Source organism: Hippocampus zosterae, chromosome 2 (genome assembly GCF_025434085.1).
Source record: "Hippocampus zosterae strain Florida chromosome 2, ASM2543408v3, whole genome shotgun sequence".
Taxonomy (NCBI): Eukaryota; Metazoa; Chordata; class Actinopteri; order Syngnathiformes; family Syngnathidae; genus Hippocampus; species Hippocampus zosterae.
Window position 1 is genome coordinate 3,862,062 of NC_067452.1, and position 16,970 is coordinate 3,879,031.

The 16,970-nt window shown below is 47.0% G+C and overlaps 1 protein-coding gene across 6 annotated transcripts in view; it reads right to left on the reverse strand.

Moving 5' to 3' along the window:
- The window catches only part of stat6 (signal transducer and activator of transcription 6, interleukin-4 induced), a 115,462-nt gene that overhangs the window by 37,255 nt on the left and 61,237 nt on the right, over positions 1-16,970 (reverse strand). For 5 of the 6 annotated variants that reach the window (XM_052058735.1, XM_052058734.1, XM_052058733.1 and 2 more), the window contains exons 2-4: positions 4,426-4,571; positions 4,162-4,306; positions 1,746-1,826 (exon numbers count right to left, since the gene is read on the reverse strand). In XM_052058735.1, the coding sequence (XP_051914695.1) occupies positions 1,746-1,826; positions 4,162-4,306; positions 4,426-4,559 (360 nt within the window). In that variant the 5' untranslated portion in view covers positions 4,560-4,571. Of the gene's footprint in view, positions 1-1,745; positions 1,827-4,161; positions 4,307-4,425; positions 4,572-8,358; positions 8,380-16,970 lie in introns of those variants that run through there. The other variant, XM_052058736.1, reaches the window with a different exon arrangement.

The window sequence follows — 16,970 nt, forward strand, 5'->3', positions numbered from 1 at the left end:
GTGTGTCAATTTGCGTGCTGTTTACGGTCAAAATTCAGGTTTCCGAGGATAATCCGTTTACATGAGTGAGTTGACGGTTCGTCCTGTATACATGGTCGTTTGATCATTTGGAATATTCCGATTGAAACCACAGTTAACATCATGCTACAAATAAACATCATTTCTGTCAATTAAACTCGCCACAGGAATAAACCAGTCGGGTTCCTCCTTGTTCCGAATGTGCGGTTCTGTGCTGCGTCTGAGTTTCGCCACGTTTTTTATCTCCCCTTGTGTATTTCCAGTGCACGGAGTTATATTGAAGACAGACACGTGTGTGTCAATTTGCGTGCTGTCATTTTCACCGTACAGACAGAAAATAACGTGACCCCAACGCCGAGAGACCCCACTCCAACAAATCTCTCAACGGATTTGCACTTATCTTGAGAACGATCAATTGAGTTTGAAAAAGTCAGTAATCTACTGATCGGCGGAAATCATCTCTGTTTTAAGCCTTTGAGGGGTAGATAATCTCATTGGATATTTATCGTTTGACATCTCAACCACGAGACCGGTGGTTGTTAACCTTGTTAGAGGTATCGAACCCAACTAGTTCATATGCACGTTCACCGAACCCTTCATTAATTACACAAGTGACAATATGGAACACCCATCATTCTTCTTGACATTTGTGAACTTTTTTAGATCATTAGAAAGAGCACAATATTTAGATATTTGTAGCTATTAACATAGACAGACATTTTTTCCTGTTTGATTATCTAATGTCCAACTGTATTTGAACATGAGAAGTGTCAATGTTCGGGCTAGCGATCACTTATTACAAGTTCATAATCCCAGACCCAACAGGCCATGATACATATTATTTTTACAACAGCAGTACCATACAGTATTTATAATTCCACATGTACCACTGAAAATAGACACACGCACAATCTCTGTTGCCAAAATGCAAAGTGGGCCGTGAGAACCTCAAGGAAGCTGGACTGAGAGCTGTCCTTTATAACGCAAATTGCGTGAACTACATTAGATGGCCTTCAAGGTGGCATCCAGACTTCTATGTTTATTTAATTAATCTAGGAAGGATTTAAGTTGACACACGTTCTACCTTTTGTGTGCACCCTTACAGAAAGACAAGAGTTGGAGCGCCTTCATTGTATGTGGCGGGAGGAGAATTAAAACCTACACTCGTGCTGTGCGACCGGATGAGATTTTTACCTGCACACACTGAGAAACATGAACGTGGCCTTTTAGAACCTCAAGATTGCCAATAATCAGGTTTTAAAAGGGTTATTGAGAGCATGCAAACAAGGTTAGTCTGTTGCATCTTAAGTGGACAAGATCATAATAAACAGTATAGATTTTAATTTGAGATCAACTAGGTGTGAGTGTGAGTGCGAATGGTTGTTCGTCTCTGTGTGCCCTGCGATTGGCTGGCAACCGATTCAGGGTGTCCCCCGCCTACTGCCCGGAGATAGCTGGGATAGGCTCCAGCACCCACCGCGACCCTAGTGAGGATCAAGCGGTTAGGAAGATGAATGAATGAATGAATAATTTGAAATGTGAACTCCTTTTATCATCGAGTGGTCCCAAAGTTCAAACTAGTTGTTGTTCTAACCATCATATGTTGTGTAAGCTGTCAATGCACCTCACTAGACTCACTCTACCCATATGCTAGTGTGTAGAACATGAATAACAGACTTCGGACATGTGGAATAAAGTAACAGAAAATGAGAAAGAAAAGTTCTTACAGTGGTGAGCAGGACCCTCTCTTTGCGCAGTGTGTCCCTCACCATCACTGCAAACTGCAGTGGCTGATGCTGAAACATGCGCTGGAAGACATCATCCATTGCAGTGTTATTACTTCATTCAGGCATTAATCTCAAAAGTCTGGTTGGAAAGTAACGTGTGTGAGGTGTTTGTTAATTGTTTTTATTTATTTATTTATTTTTATTGTGTGAGTGGTGTATGGGTTCTCGTTTCGTTTTGAATAGAGTAGACCCCGTGCAGTCACAAGCCACTCTGGAGTTACGTCTTCCCTCGGAGGGCCGTTATGAAATTTCATCATCTCATCGTATTTGTACTTGTACTCGTTTTCAAATCACTCAAGTCAACTATTTGTATGGATTTTGCTCAATTATTGTTCAAGTGAGTGTCAATGTCGTAACAAAATTCATGAAAAATGTCAATGTTATTTATTACATTTGACAATTAGACATTTCGGTACAGATTTCAGCAAGGATCTTGAAGTTGACACATAAAATGATGTGCCTGGCCGGATCTGGTCCCCGGTCCTTCAGTTTGACACCTGTGTTCTACAGAAAAACAAAGCGCCAAATAAACGAATACGTACATAAATAAACGACTCGGCGACTATTGCATTATTAAATATAACATTACATCGTTGAGATTGTCATGACTAACTGACTAACCTCGACAGCCCGATTTGGTACCATGTTAACGTTCTTCTGTTTTAAATCTTCTCAGCAAGTCAGGGTGTCCCATCAATGCTATTTTTTCGAATAGGAGCCATGGGCTACTCATGTTGTGTTAGTGCGCTAGCTAGTACATCCTGGCATGTACACAATTTTTAAAGACAATGCATCCGCGTATCTGTAACGACCGTATTTTCACGACTACAAGGCGCCATTAAAAGTCTTAAATTTTCTCCAAAATGGACAGGACGCCTTATGGTGCGGAGTGTCCTTTGTATGCGCTGAGTTCCAAAAGAAGTCGGCCAATCAGGGAAGGGTGGGCGTGTATATATACATATATGGAGAGGGAGAGAGAGAGAGAGAGAGAGAGAGAGAGAGAGAGAGAGAGAGAGAGAGAGAGAGAGAGAGAGAGAGAGAGAGAGAGAAAGAGAGAGAGTTAGAGAGAGTGAGAGAGAGAGAGAGAGAGAGAGGGCAGGCAAGCTGGGGAGCAGTCCGCCAATGGTGAAGGGTGGGCATTGTTGCAAAACAACTCCGGTTTTGGTTTCCAAGAACCCCTGAAAATAAATTCGACAAAGAGACACGCCTACGAAGCTCAGTTCAAACTTAAAGCCACCGGTTATGCTTTTGGCATGCATGCCCATCTCACAGCAGCGGTGAAAAACCAAGTCAAGCAAATGAACTCTGAGCTTGCCGTTATTCCTGGAGGCTTGACTAAAGAACTCCAACCGCTGGACATTGGCATCAACCGGGCGTTCAAAGTAAAGTTGCGAACGGCATGGGAACAATGGATGATCGATGGCAAACACAACTTTACAAAGAGTGAGAGGCAGCGCTGGGCGAGTTACGCCACAATACGCAACAACGAGAGGGAACGCGGCCTTTTTGATGGATTACGGTACTTGCACAATGGTTCAATTCTTTCTACACACACACACGCGCTGCCACCATGTTTCGCTCTGTTCTTTATTTTCAAATGTGGGAAAGCTTCACACGAGAGAAATGTTGACTTAGCTGTTGCTGCTCCTTCTTTCCGCTCGGCAATGCGTAGCAACTCACACTGGCATGTGATGCATTCAATGACAACTGGGATGTGCAGTCCTCTGCTTCTGATACAGAGGATGAGGACTTTGATGGATTTCTGGGTGATGATTGATCGAAAAACGTGAGAACATTGTACGATGGCTAAATAAAATACACCTGAACTCAGTTCTGCTTTCGTTGCCTTTTTAAAAACGTGTTTTTATCTTATCTCTATGTCTTGGCATGCTACCGTATGCTTCAAGCTAACGTGTTAGCGTGCGCGCATGCATGCCGTATGTTTAAGCTGGCGTATGTTTTACCACTGTAAAACTGCGCCCATTGGTACAGTGCGGTCTGTCTATGTGTAAAATACAGAAATGTCACCCATTAATGAGACTGCGCCCAACCGTACGGTGCGTCGAATAGTCGTGAAAATACGGTATGTCTCTTTTGTCTAACCTCCCTCCACCCCCTCCTCAGACAGTCCCCTCTCCTCAGCAAGCAGCGGAGGAAGTCCTCTCCAAAATGAAAAGAAGAGGTTTAATTGCTGACAGACTGTATAAGCCGTTATGGAAACCTTGACCTTTTAAAACCACGGTATATCCTCAAAACAGTTAATGGCCCAAGACGGTTCATACAAGTAAAATGTCATACATTCGACCCACTCAACAAACACCTCAATATTAGCCGTGGATTTTGCTGGAGTCCCTACCATGTTCCTGCTGATCTGCATCAGCTTCATTTTATCCACCACATTAGCATTGTGCTGAGAAAACGACTGCAGCAGCATGATGATCTCGTCCAATAGAGCGCGGGCATTTGCTTCTTGCTCCACTTTCTCCAGAGCAAACTCCTCCCTGAGAGAAAACATAGCTCAACTCAAAGCCACGAGTCTCAAGTAAGACATGTTTCTATTGTTTACGATAAGTACAGAGTACTGTGTGCATGTGTGTGTGTGTGTGTGTGTGTGGCTTACCATCTTTGCTTCTCAATCCATTCAGATAAAAAGTATCGCACTTCAATAGCAAATGTGGCTGAGGGGTATAAGTCGTTCATAGTCTGGTCAGGCAGGTACTGTATCAGCTGGCTGATGCGATTCCACTGGGCCATGGTCAAGCTGGGCTGCATCGGACATGGACATAATTAGTCGAACTATCCAAATGAAAATCTGTCGATGATTGGAAGCAGGATTCAACATAAACAGTGGCCGGATGGACAATGGCCACTATGCCGTTGTGTCGGGCCATTACCAACATACAAATCGAATTTTTGTGTGGTAGGTGCTGAAAATGGCCCAAAAGTATTTTTTTTCTTTTTTTTTTTTTAAATCAAAAGACTTTTATCACCAAAACAACCCTGCATACACAGAATGTGGTAATGACGCAAGAAAAAAAAAAATGCAACCCGCACACGCTTGACTGACTTGACTGACTCCTCCTTGTGGGTCCTGGCCTTGCCGTGGCAAGGAGGCTTGTGTGTTCCAATGATCCGGAGAGCGTTACCGTCTGGAGCTTGCTCCAGGTAGGGTCTCCCTTGGCGGGCCGGTCTTCGGGGAGGTTCCAGACTAACAAGGTCCCAACGGTGTGTCGGTACGCCGCTGAGATGGCAGCCCCATCATCCGACTATCCTGCAGAGGGCCAACAACCCACTCAGGAGAAATTAATTGTTACGAAACCGACCAGAAGAAACCAGACTGCCCAAACCAAGACAAGACATAGGAACGCCCCCGACCAACGAGTACGGATTGACCTACGCCTGAAGACGCGCATTGCCACATGGAACGTCCGAACGCTTCTTCGGGATGGAGCTCCTTTACTGCTGTCCTTGGAGCTCTCCCGCTACAAAATCACCATGGCGGGTCTTTGTGAATCAAGATGGCAAGGCAGCGGCGAAATTACAGCAGGAGAACACAGCTTCATATGGAGTGGCCCTGAAATCCGGACGGGCCTCCATGGAGTTGCGCTGGCCATGTCCAAACATACACGGCAATCACTTATCAGCTGGATCCCAATTAACGATCGACTCCTGTCTGCACGGTTCCTCCACCGACATGGCAAGATGACAGTCATCGTTGCTCATGCCCCCACAGAACTCGCCGATGATACAGTGAAGGACACCTTCTTCGACCAACTCCATCAGGTCGTTAGCCAAACCCCACCACATGACATTGTCATCATCCTCACGGACGCCAATGCAACCTTCTCTTCTTCCTCCAGAGAAGGACCATCTCACCAAACCCCCACACAACCCATTGGCACCACCTTTGTCGATAACACCACAAATGATAACGGCAAACGTCTGCTTCTCCTCTGCCATTCAAATAACCTCTGTATCACAGACACATGGTTCCCCCGCAAGCAGATCCATCACTGGACCTGGTATAGCCCTGATGGAAGAACCCGGAAGGCGATAGACCATATCATCATCTCCCGCCGCTGGCGATCCTCCGTCACCAACTGCAGGGTCTTCAGAGCTGCACAGTTGGGCAACACTGAGCACCGCCTGTTGGTTGCCCAGCTAAGACTTAAAATACGACCAGACCCATCTATCAGGCCACAGCCACGCTTAATGTCTTCCAGATTCTGCGACCCCACCACTGCCTCCGCATATCGCCGCTCCATCACCAACGCCTTCACCGCTCTGGCCGTTGATGACATCGCAGACTGGGAGACTTTCAAATTAAAGGTCAACCAGTCTTCCCAGGATGTACTGGGAAGATCAAGATCTCTTCCCAAACAACCATGGATCTCACAACCGACCCTCGACATCATTGACCGCCGCCGTGCTGCTCGCCTGCGCGGTGACATCACAGAGTACCGAAGGCTCAATGCAGCACGGAATGCGGCAATTGCAACTGACAGGGAGAGATACTGGGGAGAAGAGGCCGAACGCATGGAATCAGCAGCACAGCGCAACGACCTTAGACAGGTCCTTCAAATGCTGCGCCAAGCCCGCATCGGACCACACATCAAGACCGCCCTCATGAAGGATGCCAGGGGAAATCGCATCACCACTGAAGTAGACTGCCTTGAACTCTGGAAAGAGCACTTCAGCAACCTCCTTCATCACCCTCCAGTTCCCACCGACCCCCGTCTTGTCACTGCTGCCACCTCTACCACCCCTAACCCCAACCGCAAAACTGACCCAGTCACAATCGACGAGGTCAGAGCAGCAATAAAATCACTAAAAAATCACAAGGCCCCTGGAATCTGTGCCATCACCGCAGAGCTGCTCAAAGAAGGTGGTGACTCCATGGCCCAGTGGCTCACCCACATCATTAACCATGTCTGGGTGGCAGAACAGCCCCCCACAGACTGGACCCGAGGCATCATCCTGCCATTCTGGAAGCGGAAAGGCGACAAGCAACTCTGCAACAACTACAGAGGCGTCTCACTGCTCTCCATACCCGCAAAACTGTTCACCCGGATCCTTGTCACCCGCGCCCTTCCCGCCATTCGAAGCCATCGCTGCCCCCAACAAGCTGGCTTCATGCCCAACCGGTCCACTATAGATCACATCTCAGCAGTTAGACTCATTGTTGAGAAGGTTAGAGAGTTTCGGAAGGACCAACATCTTGCTTCCTGCTCATGAATTCTTCAATGAGTTCTACTGTGTCGAAGTGTGAACTGGTCACATTCTTTTTATATCAAATGCGCACACAAGAAATCATTCGGCTCAGTATACTGCTCAAAGCACGGCCTCACCATGCCTGAAAGTATTTTCCTTGTACATATTTGGTTGCTGTTATTTTCACTTCGGTTAGTGCAGTTTCCACTAGTTTTTTTCGTTCTTTATGGTTGGTAGGTTTTGTTTGATCTTTTATTTGTATTCATTTTTCCCTCTCTATACAGTACATGTACTTTAGTTCATCTAGCTGGAAGTTCTTCAAATAGGAGGCACCACGTTCTTGCTCATAGCTGTTTATTTGTCATCAATGTACATTCGATGTACAACTTTCAACACAACATCAGTGTTATTATCATTAGCCTCACTTGAACACCAGTCCGCAATCTCAATTCTAACATAAAATGGGAAATGATGAGACAGGCTAGCTGGAATTAGCATCGCTACAGTTGTCATTTAAACTCATCAGACAACTCTTACTACACATGGTGGCAGGAACACAGACAGACAATCAATACCCACATACAAAAATGACCTGCTCAGTGGATACAATTAGATTTACTAAAGGTCAATTTAAGTTTGGATCTACTTCGGTGTGGCTTATAAACAACAGTTCAGATTTTTAAAAATGTGTTTAGTGGGCGAAGCTTATACATTGCGCTGTGCTCAATAGATCAATTTTTTATAAGTGCTATTTGCTGTGACAACATAGTGCCACTGTCCAAGATACAGTATATGGCACCGTGTTTGTTTCAAGCTGATTTTCAACAGCCACAGGCATCATGATGCGTCAATCAAGTTGAAGTGGCACAAGGAAGAGATGCCAAATGCTAACATACACTGTTTCTGCAACACAGATGAACTCGTTCTCCGTTACAATCATTCAAACGCAAAAAGCAATCGGCTCAAAAACTGCTGCCAGTTGCACATAGATGTCAGCTTGTCAGAGCCGAAGCATGACATTAGCATTTTTGGAAACTCCCAAACAACAGAATAGCATTGCTTTTATAGATGACACGAGTACATTGTTTACATTGGAAAAGGAAAAAAAACAAAAAACCCAGTGCGCTTGTTGATTTTACTGAGGACCATATACTGAAAATGTATCCAAAACATTAAAAATACTATAATTGTTCAACCTGCATTCCAAGCTGTGGCTGAAAAAAAAGGTAACTCTTGCTGATATTTGGCGTTGTGTGTGAATCAGAGTTGACTTACTTGCAACACATACATTCGTAAAAGCATTGTTGATATATTAATACCCCTCCGTGAGTCGTCACCTTACCGTGGTGGAGGGGTTTGTGTGTCCCAATGATCCTAGAAGCTAAGTTGTCTGGGGCTTTATGCTCCTGGCAGGGTCACCCATGGCAAACAGGTTCTAGGTGAGGGGCCAGACAAAGCACGGCTCAAAGACTCCAATGATGATTACAATAAATGGATCGAGGTTTCCCTTGCCCGGACGCGGGTCACCGGGGCCCCCCTCTGGAGCCAGGCCTGGAGGTGGGGCTCGTTGGCAAGCGCCTGGTGGCCGGGCCTACACCCATGGGGCCCGGCCGGGCACAGCCCGAAGAGGCAACGTGGGTCCCCCTTCCCATGGGCTCACCACCCATGAGAGGGGCCAAAGGGGTCAGGTGCAATGTGAGCTGAGCGGCAGCCAAAGGCGGGGACCCTGGCGGTCCGATCCTCGGCTGCAGAAGCTAGCTCTTGGGACATGGAATGTCACCTCTCTGGCAGGGAAGGAGCCCGAGCTGGTGTGTGAGGCAGAGAATTTCCGACTGGATATAGTCGGACTTGCCTCCACACACAGCCTGGGTTCTGGTACCAGTTCTCTCGAGAGGGGTTGGACTCTCTTCCACTCTGGAGTTGCTCACGGTGAGAGGCGCAGAGCAGGTGTGGGCATACTCATTGCCCCCCGGCTCAGTGCCTGCACATTGGGGTTCACACCGGTAGACGAGAGGGTTGCCTCCCTCCGCCTTCGGGTGGGTGGAGGGGTCCTGACTGTTGTTTGTGCATATGCACCAAGCAGCAGCTCAGCATACCCACCCTTTTTGGAGTCCTTGGAGGGTGTGCTGGAGAGTACTCCTGCTGGGGACTCCCTTGTTCTGCTGGGGGACTTCAATGCTCACGTGGGCAATGACAGTGAGACTTGGAGGGGCGTGATTGGGAGGAACGGCCCCCCCGATCAGAACTCGAGTGGTGTTTTGTTATTGGACTTCTGTGCTCGCCACGGATTGTCCATAACGAACACCTTGTTCAAACATAAGGGTGTCCATATGTGCACTTGGCACCAGGACACCCTAGGCCGCAGTTCGATGATCGACTTTGTAGTTGTATCATCGGATTTGCGGCCGCATGTTCTGGACACTCGGGTGAAGAGAGGGGCGGAGCTGTCAACTGATCACCACCTGGTGGTGAGTAGGCTCCGATGGTGGGGGAAGATGCCAGTCCGTCCTGGCAGACCCAAACATATCGTGAGGGTTTGTTGGGAGCGTCTGGCGGAATCCCCTGTCAGAAGGAGTTTCAACTCCCACCTTCGACAGAGCTTTTCCCATGTTCCGGGGGAGGCGGGGGACATTGAGCCCGAGTGGACCATGTTCCGTGCCTCTATTGTTGAGGCGGCCAATCTGAGTTGTGGCCGTAAGGTGGTTGGTGCCTGTCGTGGCGGCAACCCCCGTACTCGCTGGTGGACACCAGCAGTAAGGGATGCCGTCAAGCTGAAGAAGGAGTCCTATCGAGCCTTTATGGCCTGTGGGACCCCAGAGGCAGCTGACGGGTATCGACTGGCCAAGCGGACCGCGGCTTCGGTGGTCGCCGAGGCAAAAACCCGAGCGTGGGAAGAGTTCGGTGAGGCCATGGAAGCCGACTTCCGGACGGCTTCGAGGAAATTCTGGTCCACCATCCGACGTCTCAGGAGGGGGAAGCAGTGCACCACTAACACTGTGTACAGTGGGGATGGGGCGCTGCTGACTTCGACTCGGGACGTTGTGAACCGGTGGGCAGAGTACTTCGAAGACCTCCTCAACTCCACCAACACGCCTTCCTTGGAGGAAGCAGAGCCCGGGGACTCTGAGGTGGGCTCTCCTATCTCTGTGGTTGAAGTCACCGATGTGGTTAAAAAGCTCCTCGGTGGCAAGGCCCCAGGGGTGGATGAGATCCGCCCGGAGTTCCTCAAGGCTCTGGATGTTGTGGGGCTGTCCTGGTTGACACGCCTCTGCAACATCGCGTGGTCAACAGGGAGAGTGCCTCTGGATTGGCAGACCGGAGTGGTAGTCCCTCTTTTTAAAAAGGGGGACCGGAGTGTGTGTTCCAACTACAGAGGGATCACACTCCTCAGCCTCCCTGGTAAGGTCTATTCAGGAGTGCTGGAGAGGAGGGTCCGTCAGGAAGTCGAGCCTCAGATTGAGGAGGAGCAGTGTGGTTTCCGTCCCGGCCGTGGAACAGTGGACCAGCTCTACACCCTTAGCAGGGTCCTTGAGGGTATGTGGGAATTCGCCCAACCAGTCTACATGTGTTTTGTGGACTTGGAGAAGGCGTTTGACCGTGTCCCTCGGGGAGTTCTGTGGGGGGTGCTTCGTGGGTATGGGGTACCGAACCCCCTGATACGGGCTGTTCGGTCACTATACCACCGATGTCAGAGTTTGGTTCGCATTGCCGGCAGCAAGTCGGAATCGTTTCCAGTGGGGGTAGGACTCCGCCAAGGCTGCCCTTTGTCGTCGATTCTGTTCATAACTTTTATGGACAGAATTTCTAGGCGCAGCCGAAGCGTTGAAGGGGTCCGTTTTGGGGGCCTCAGTATTGCATCCCTGCTTTTTGCAGATGATGTGGTGCTGTTGGCTCCTTCAAACGGGGCTCTCCAACTCTCACTGGAGCGTTTCGCAGCCGAGTGTGAAGCGGTTGGGATGAAAATCAGCACCTCCAAATCTGAAACCATGGTCCTCAGTCGGAAAAGGGTGGAGTGCCCCCTCCGGGTCGGGGAGGAGATCTTGCCCCAAGTGGAGGAGTTCAAGTATCTTGGGGTCTTGTTCACGAGTGGGGGCAGGAGGGAGCGGGAGATCGACAGGCGGATCGGTGCAGCGTCTGCTGTGATGCGGACGTTGTATCGGTCTGTCGTGGTGAAGAAGGAGCTGAGCCAAAGGGCGAAGCTCTCAATTTACCGGTCGATCTACGTCCCAACCCTCATCTATGGTCACGAGCTATGGGTCATGACCGAAAGAACGAGATCCCGGATACAAGCGGCCGAAATGAGTTTTCTCCGCAGGGTGTCCGGGCTCTCCCTTAGAGATAAGGTGAGGAGCTCGGTCATCCGGGAGGGGCTCAGAGTCGAGCCGCTTCTCCTCCACATCGAGAGGAGCCAGATGAGGTGGCTGGGGCATCTGATTCGGATGCCTTCTGAGCGCCTCCCTGGTGAGGTGTTCCGGGCATGTCCCACCGGGAGGAGACCCCGAGGAAGACCCAGGACACGCTGGAGAGACTACGTCACCCAGCTGGCCTGGGAACGCCTCGGGATCCCCCGGGGAGAGCTGGAAGAAGTAGCTAGGGAGAGGGAAGTCTGGGCTTCCCTGCTAAAGCTATTGCCCCCGCGACCCGGCCCCGGATAAGCGGTAGAAGATGGATGGATGGATGGATGGATTTTGCAGGGGCCATTATCGCGGTGTTTTGTTCACTACATTGTGCAGCCTTTGTGCAGATCTTGCGACTGGATTTTTTTTTAGCATACAGTATTTCTCAGCCAAGTGGAAGAGATGGCTCAAGTTAGAGTTATTTTAGGCACGCCTCTCAGTGAGATAAAGTTTAATGACCTAAAACGTGTTAGAAATGTAATGTTTTCCTGTGACGGAATGCAAAGAAAGAGTGCTTTACAGTGCCATACATCACCAGGGTTTTCCCATGTTTGCAGCGTTTTTTTTTTTCACACCAGCAATACAAGTCCGATTACTCAATGAGAAATGTGTTGCTGTTTTTGCACTTGTAGGACATAATCAAAAAAGGTAATACATGTTGTTGCTCTTTAACAGCTACAGAAATACAGTCAACTACTGTGAATTTGCACATTTGAGATATGTTTGTATATTAATTTCATCCAAGGGTAAACGTAATACAAAGAAACTTTTTTTTCCTTTTATCCATTTCTTGGTGTGAAAGTTAAAGGGTTACCTTGTACTTTTTAGACAACAAATACTGCAATAATGGTACTTAAAGAGCTTTTATGTTTCGATCTGGTTACGTTTGGTTTTGATTCCTCATGTGCCCTTTTTTCGCCACCTGTTCTCGTTATCAGTGTTCCTTGTGTGTAACCAATTAGCTCCCTCAACCCTTTGTGTCTTGTCCAGGTGTTTCTCGTTGTCTCGTCACTTAGCTTGTATTTAGTTCCCTGAGTTTCTGTCAGTCTTTGTTGGGTCATTGTGAGCTGTGAGTATGTGAGCATACGTGTGCTCCTGTCATGTTTTAAGATTAAGGTTATCCATCCATCCATCCATTTTCCGAACCGCTTGATCCTCACTTAGGGTCGCGGGGGGTGCTGGAGCCTATCCCAGCCGTCTTCGGGCAGGAGGCGGGGGACACCCTGAATCAGTTGCCAGCCAATCGCAGAGCACACAGAGACAAACAACCATCCACGCCCACACTCAAACCTAGGGACAATTTAGAGCGTCCAATCAGCCTGCCATGCATGTTTTTGGAATGTGGGAAGAAACCGCAGCACCCGGATAAAACCCACGCAGGCCCGGGGAGAACATGCAAACTCCACACAGGGAGGCCGGAGCTGGAATCGTACCTCTGCACTGTGAAGCCGACGTGCTAACCACTGCACTACCGGGCCGCCCAGATTAAGTTGAAGATTAAGATATCTTTTATTTGTCCCACACTTGGGAAATTTACAGCCTACAGCAGCAAGAATGTGGGTAGAAATAAGAAAAGAAAAAACAAACAGTTCAATTAAGTGCAATATAAATACAAAATGGATAAATCGCAGTGCAATTTACAATTGTTTTTCACATCATTTAATCATTATTTTTATTATTTTTGTTTCCTGTTTTTGTTTTGTTTGATACTTGTGATTTCCAGGCATTTTTTGAGTACTTCGACTTAGTGTTTTTTCCATTGTACTCCTCTGTGTTAGGGATGTGAATCTCAGCACTGAGGACGATTCGATACACATCTCGATGCACTACCAGCGATGCGATACTTAAACGATACATGGAATTTTCTGGCGACACGATGCGATACGTTTCACCGTCTTCGCGATGTGATACGACGCGATACACATTTAGTTCAAATCAATGCGATCCGATAAGATACAGTGCAATTTGTTGTGATATTGTGCACATGATGCAAATACGCAAAGAAAAAAGTTTTTAAAAAAAGACGGAATTCAGTATGGTAATGCAAAAAGAAGACCACTTTATTCCTTATAAACAGTAGAACGTGTAAAACAACTTATTTAAGCCCTTTCACAATTGGGTTTTGTGCAAAGAAAATGTAAACAATTTGGCACCTGAGACTCACAGCTGTTGCTGTAGTGTAAACACAAACAGACTACTCACTGACTGTCTTATATGAAATATCCATCTCCATAGGACAGAAAAAAAATACAATTGAAACAATGTGGTAGTCACAGCCTCAAAGCTGCTGTGTGTATTGTAGCGTACACAGACCACTCTCACCGAGTGTCAAAATGAAATGTCCAAAAGAGTCATCCATATATAGTTTTTCCTTACGCGGTCACACTGAGCTGCAAGGGGACCCCCAAAATAAGAGGCGATTTTTTTCTGATCCTGACCTGGTTTCCCAAGAGTTTGTCCGGTGTCCAACGAGGAACTGGACGGGGAGAGGGCGGGAAACTTGTCGGTGATATGGTGCCATCGGTTTAAGTGGTCTGCATATTTGTGGTGCTGCGTTGTATGGCTTCGTAGTGCGACATTCTTTGCAAATTACTGAGCTTTTATCAATCTTTCCGTCTTTCTTTTCGAACCCGGAGTATTTCCAAACATAAGATCCAAACAGAAGTTTCCTCGCTGCTGCTTGCGCGAACTTCCATAGTGTTTCGCTAGTTGTGTTCTGGAGTGTATGTGACGCACGGCTACCGTCCGTATTCAACACAAAACGCAAAACAATGATGGTGACGTTCAACATGAATAAAACGGCGCTTGAATCGGATTTTACCGATACCCACCAATGCATCGCGATGAATCTTGATTTCACCTGTCAATCGCGTCGTACCCAGTGAATGAGCCGATGCACTCGCATCGCGCACATGCGCATCGATGTATCGATTAATATCGATTATTTTCCAAAACCTTACTCTGTGTAGTGATGTTTCCATGAGACCTCATGAGGCGTGTCGACACAATGACACACTGTGCTGATACTGTGCTCATATGGTGTCGCTGACCACTGCCACCTGCTGGACCATCAAAATGCTTGCAGCCAACCCACTTGACAGACTGAACAGACTGATTTGATGATGAAGTGTATACAATGCACTACCTCACTCTACCCACAATAGCCACAAGTGCCATTGTTTATGTTGTTGTTTATGCTGTTTATATTGTCTATACCAGGGGTCCCCAAACTACGGCCCGCGGGCCGGATAAGGCCCGTCAGCACATTTGGCCTCTAACCCTCCTGTTGTCCTCGGGTCAAAATGACCCATCACCGTGTTAAAAACGCCCCCCAAAAAAACTAAATGATAATTTTTTTACTTGAAATTTTATGACTTTTCAAAGATTGTCCCCAACCGCAGAAAAATTGAAATGTTTTTATTCACATTTCCATGCAAGCTGTACAAAAAAAGTACAAAGGTGGTCTTCAGGACAAAATGACCCATGACGCAAATAGGGTTGAAATCAAGGTCACAAAGTTATTTACACACCATAGAATGTTTTGGTGTTTTAGTTGTGTCTCAGATCAATTAGTAGAACACGTGAACAAGATGGTAGCAGACATAAACAAGATAAGATCGGTGGCGTTTTCGTAGATGGCAGAACTCTTTTTTTTGTGGATTTCAAGGGGCTATAAAGGTGCTGCAGATGACAGGACTCTGAATTCTCGCACATTGAAGAGGCTCTAGAGCTGATTTTTTCTGCTGTCCACCAAGTCAAGGAAGGAACACAAGAACTTTAAGAGACTGCTCATATGTGTCAGAGAGATTCTGCTCTGACAACTGAGCTGAACTTTTATCTGTTAACATTGTGCATGGCACATAAAGAAAGTTAATGTTCCATGGCTTTTTTTTCTATGAAGAACCCAGAGAGAGTTATTTAATTATTATTTATTTCCTGTTTTTTCTGTGAAGAACTCAGAGAGGGTTATTTAGTTATTATTTATTTCATTAATAGTGTTATTATTTGTTTCCTGACTTTTTTTCTGTAAAGAACCTGGAAAGGGTTATTTGGTTATGTGTGGCTTTCTGGAAAACAATAATTTTTTAAGCTCCCCTACGATCGTCACACTTTTTCTGTTACAAACTGACACCGGCCCCCCCATCAGAGAAGGGAAAAGTTATGTGGCCCTCACAGGAAAATGTTTGGGGACCCCTGGTCTATACTGTTCAGATTACATGTCTTTTTTACACAGTGGAGCTGCTATCCTTTCTTCGCTGTGTGTTTAATGCACAGCATGTTTGCATGCATATATGCACTGAGGATTGAGAGAAAGAAATTTCCTCTATGCTGCATGTCTTACATGAAGCATATTTGACAATAAAGATGACCTTGACCCTTGACAATATCATTCACATCCATGCATTCATATTGTATCATTCAATGCGTTTCAATAATGTGAAAATCATGTGAATGAGGATGCTTGTGGGCTTTGTCTTCACAAATTTTGATTTAGAAAAATAAGATGCTCCAGTGTTTTAAATTTTAGTCTGTTGCATTTAATGCATGCTATTTCCCCTGTTGTGGAGAACACACACACAATGGAATAGGACAAAGTCAAAAATCCGAGAGGCACTTGGTGAGACAAGGAGATTTTAATAAATACCTTATTCTCCAAAAGGAGATCAAAATGGCTCTACACGGCGGACAATTTGTGTTTGTCCGGAAGCTGCTCCTTAATATGCACGTACTGGAGCAACGTCACTCGAGTGAAGCGCGTCTCAGCAGTCGATAGTCTGCCGCTCTCTGCTGTGCGTGCGAGCACGTACTTGCGGCGCCGACGCAACCCACGCCACATATTAAGCTTTGATCTACGACAGCAGCTAAGCCAGCCTAGCCGATGTAAAGATGGTCAGCAGACATGGTTTACGTTTTATGTGACTTACTTAACAACGTGGCAGAGTCGTCAAACATGCGGTGTGCTCACTCGCAGTCACTTTCTGGAACTCCCCCTTATAGGCGGGACCTCTCAATCAACTGGAGTATGACGTACAGTACAAACGTTCATAAAGCACTTCTCATATAATAATAGCCTATTATATGACAGCTGACACGACGCTCGAAGTCAGACGGACACGTTTTTCTGATAATCAGTGTGTTTTCCGTATTGTCCAAACATATACAGTATTTTTATTCGAGCGAGGGTGAGGTCTGGCTTGTTTGGGCAGTTGGCATTGTGTCGCCAGACGCACTTCCTTATAAACACTGTGTGGCAGGCTTTTGCTGCGTCAACGCCCCCTGCATTGAGTCGACGCCCCCTGGACTGAGTGGCGCAGACTGGACTGTGCCAAGCAGCTTGGACTGTGTCGACACAGCCAATGCAGTCTAGACTCCGCCGGTGCAGTTCACGTGTCAATCACGTGATGTAGTGAAGCAGCACATGCACCGACATGTGGATTGCTCTGTGAGCCCGACGCATGTGTCAACGCATCGGTGTCGCTGGACCGATCACTACCTGTGTGTATTTTTTGTTAAATACATTTTGGTCAATCCACCCTGGTCCTCCCTGCCTCCCTTC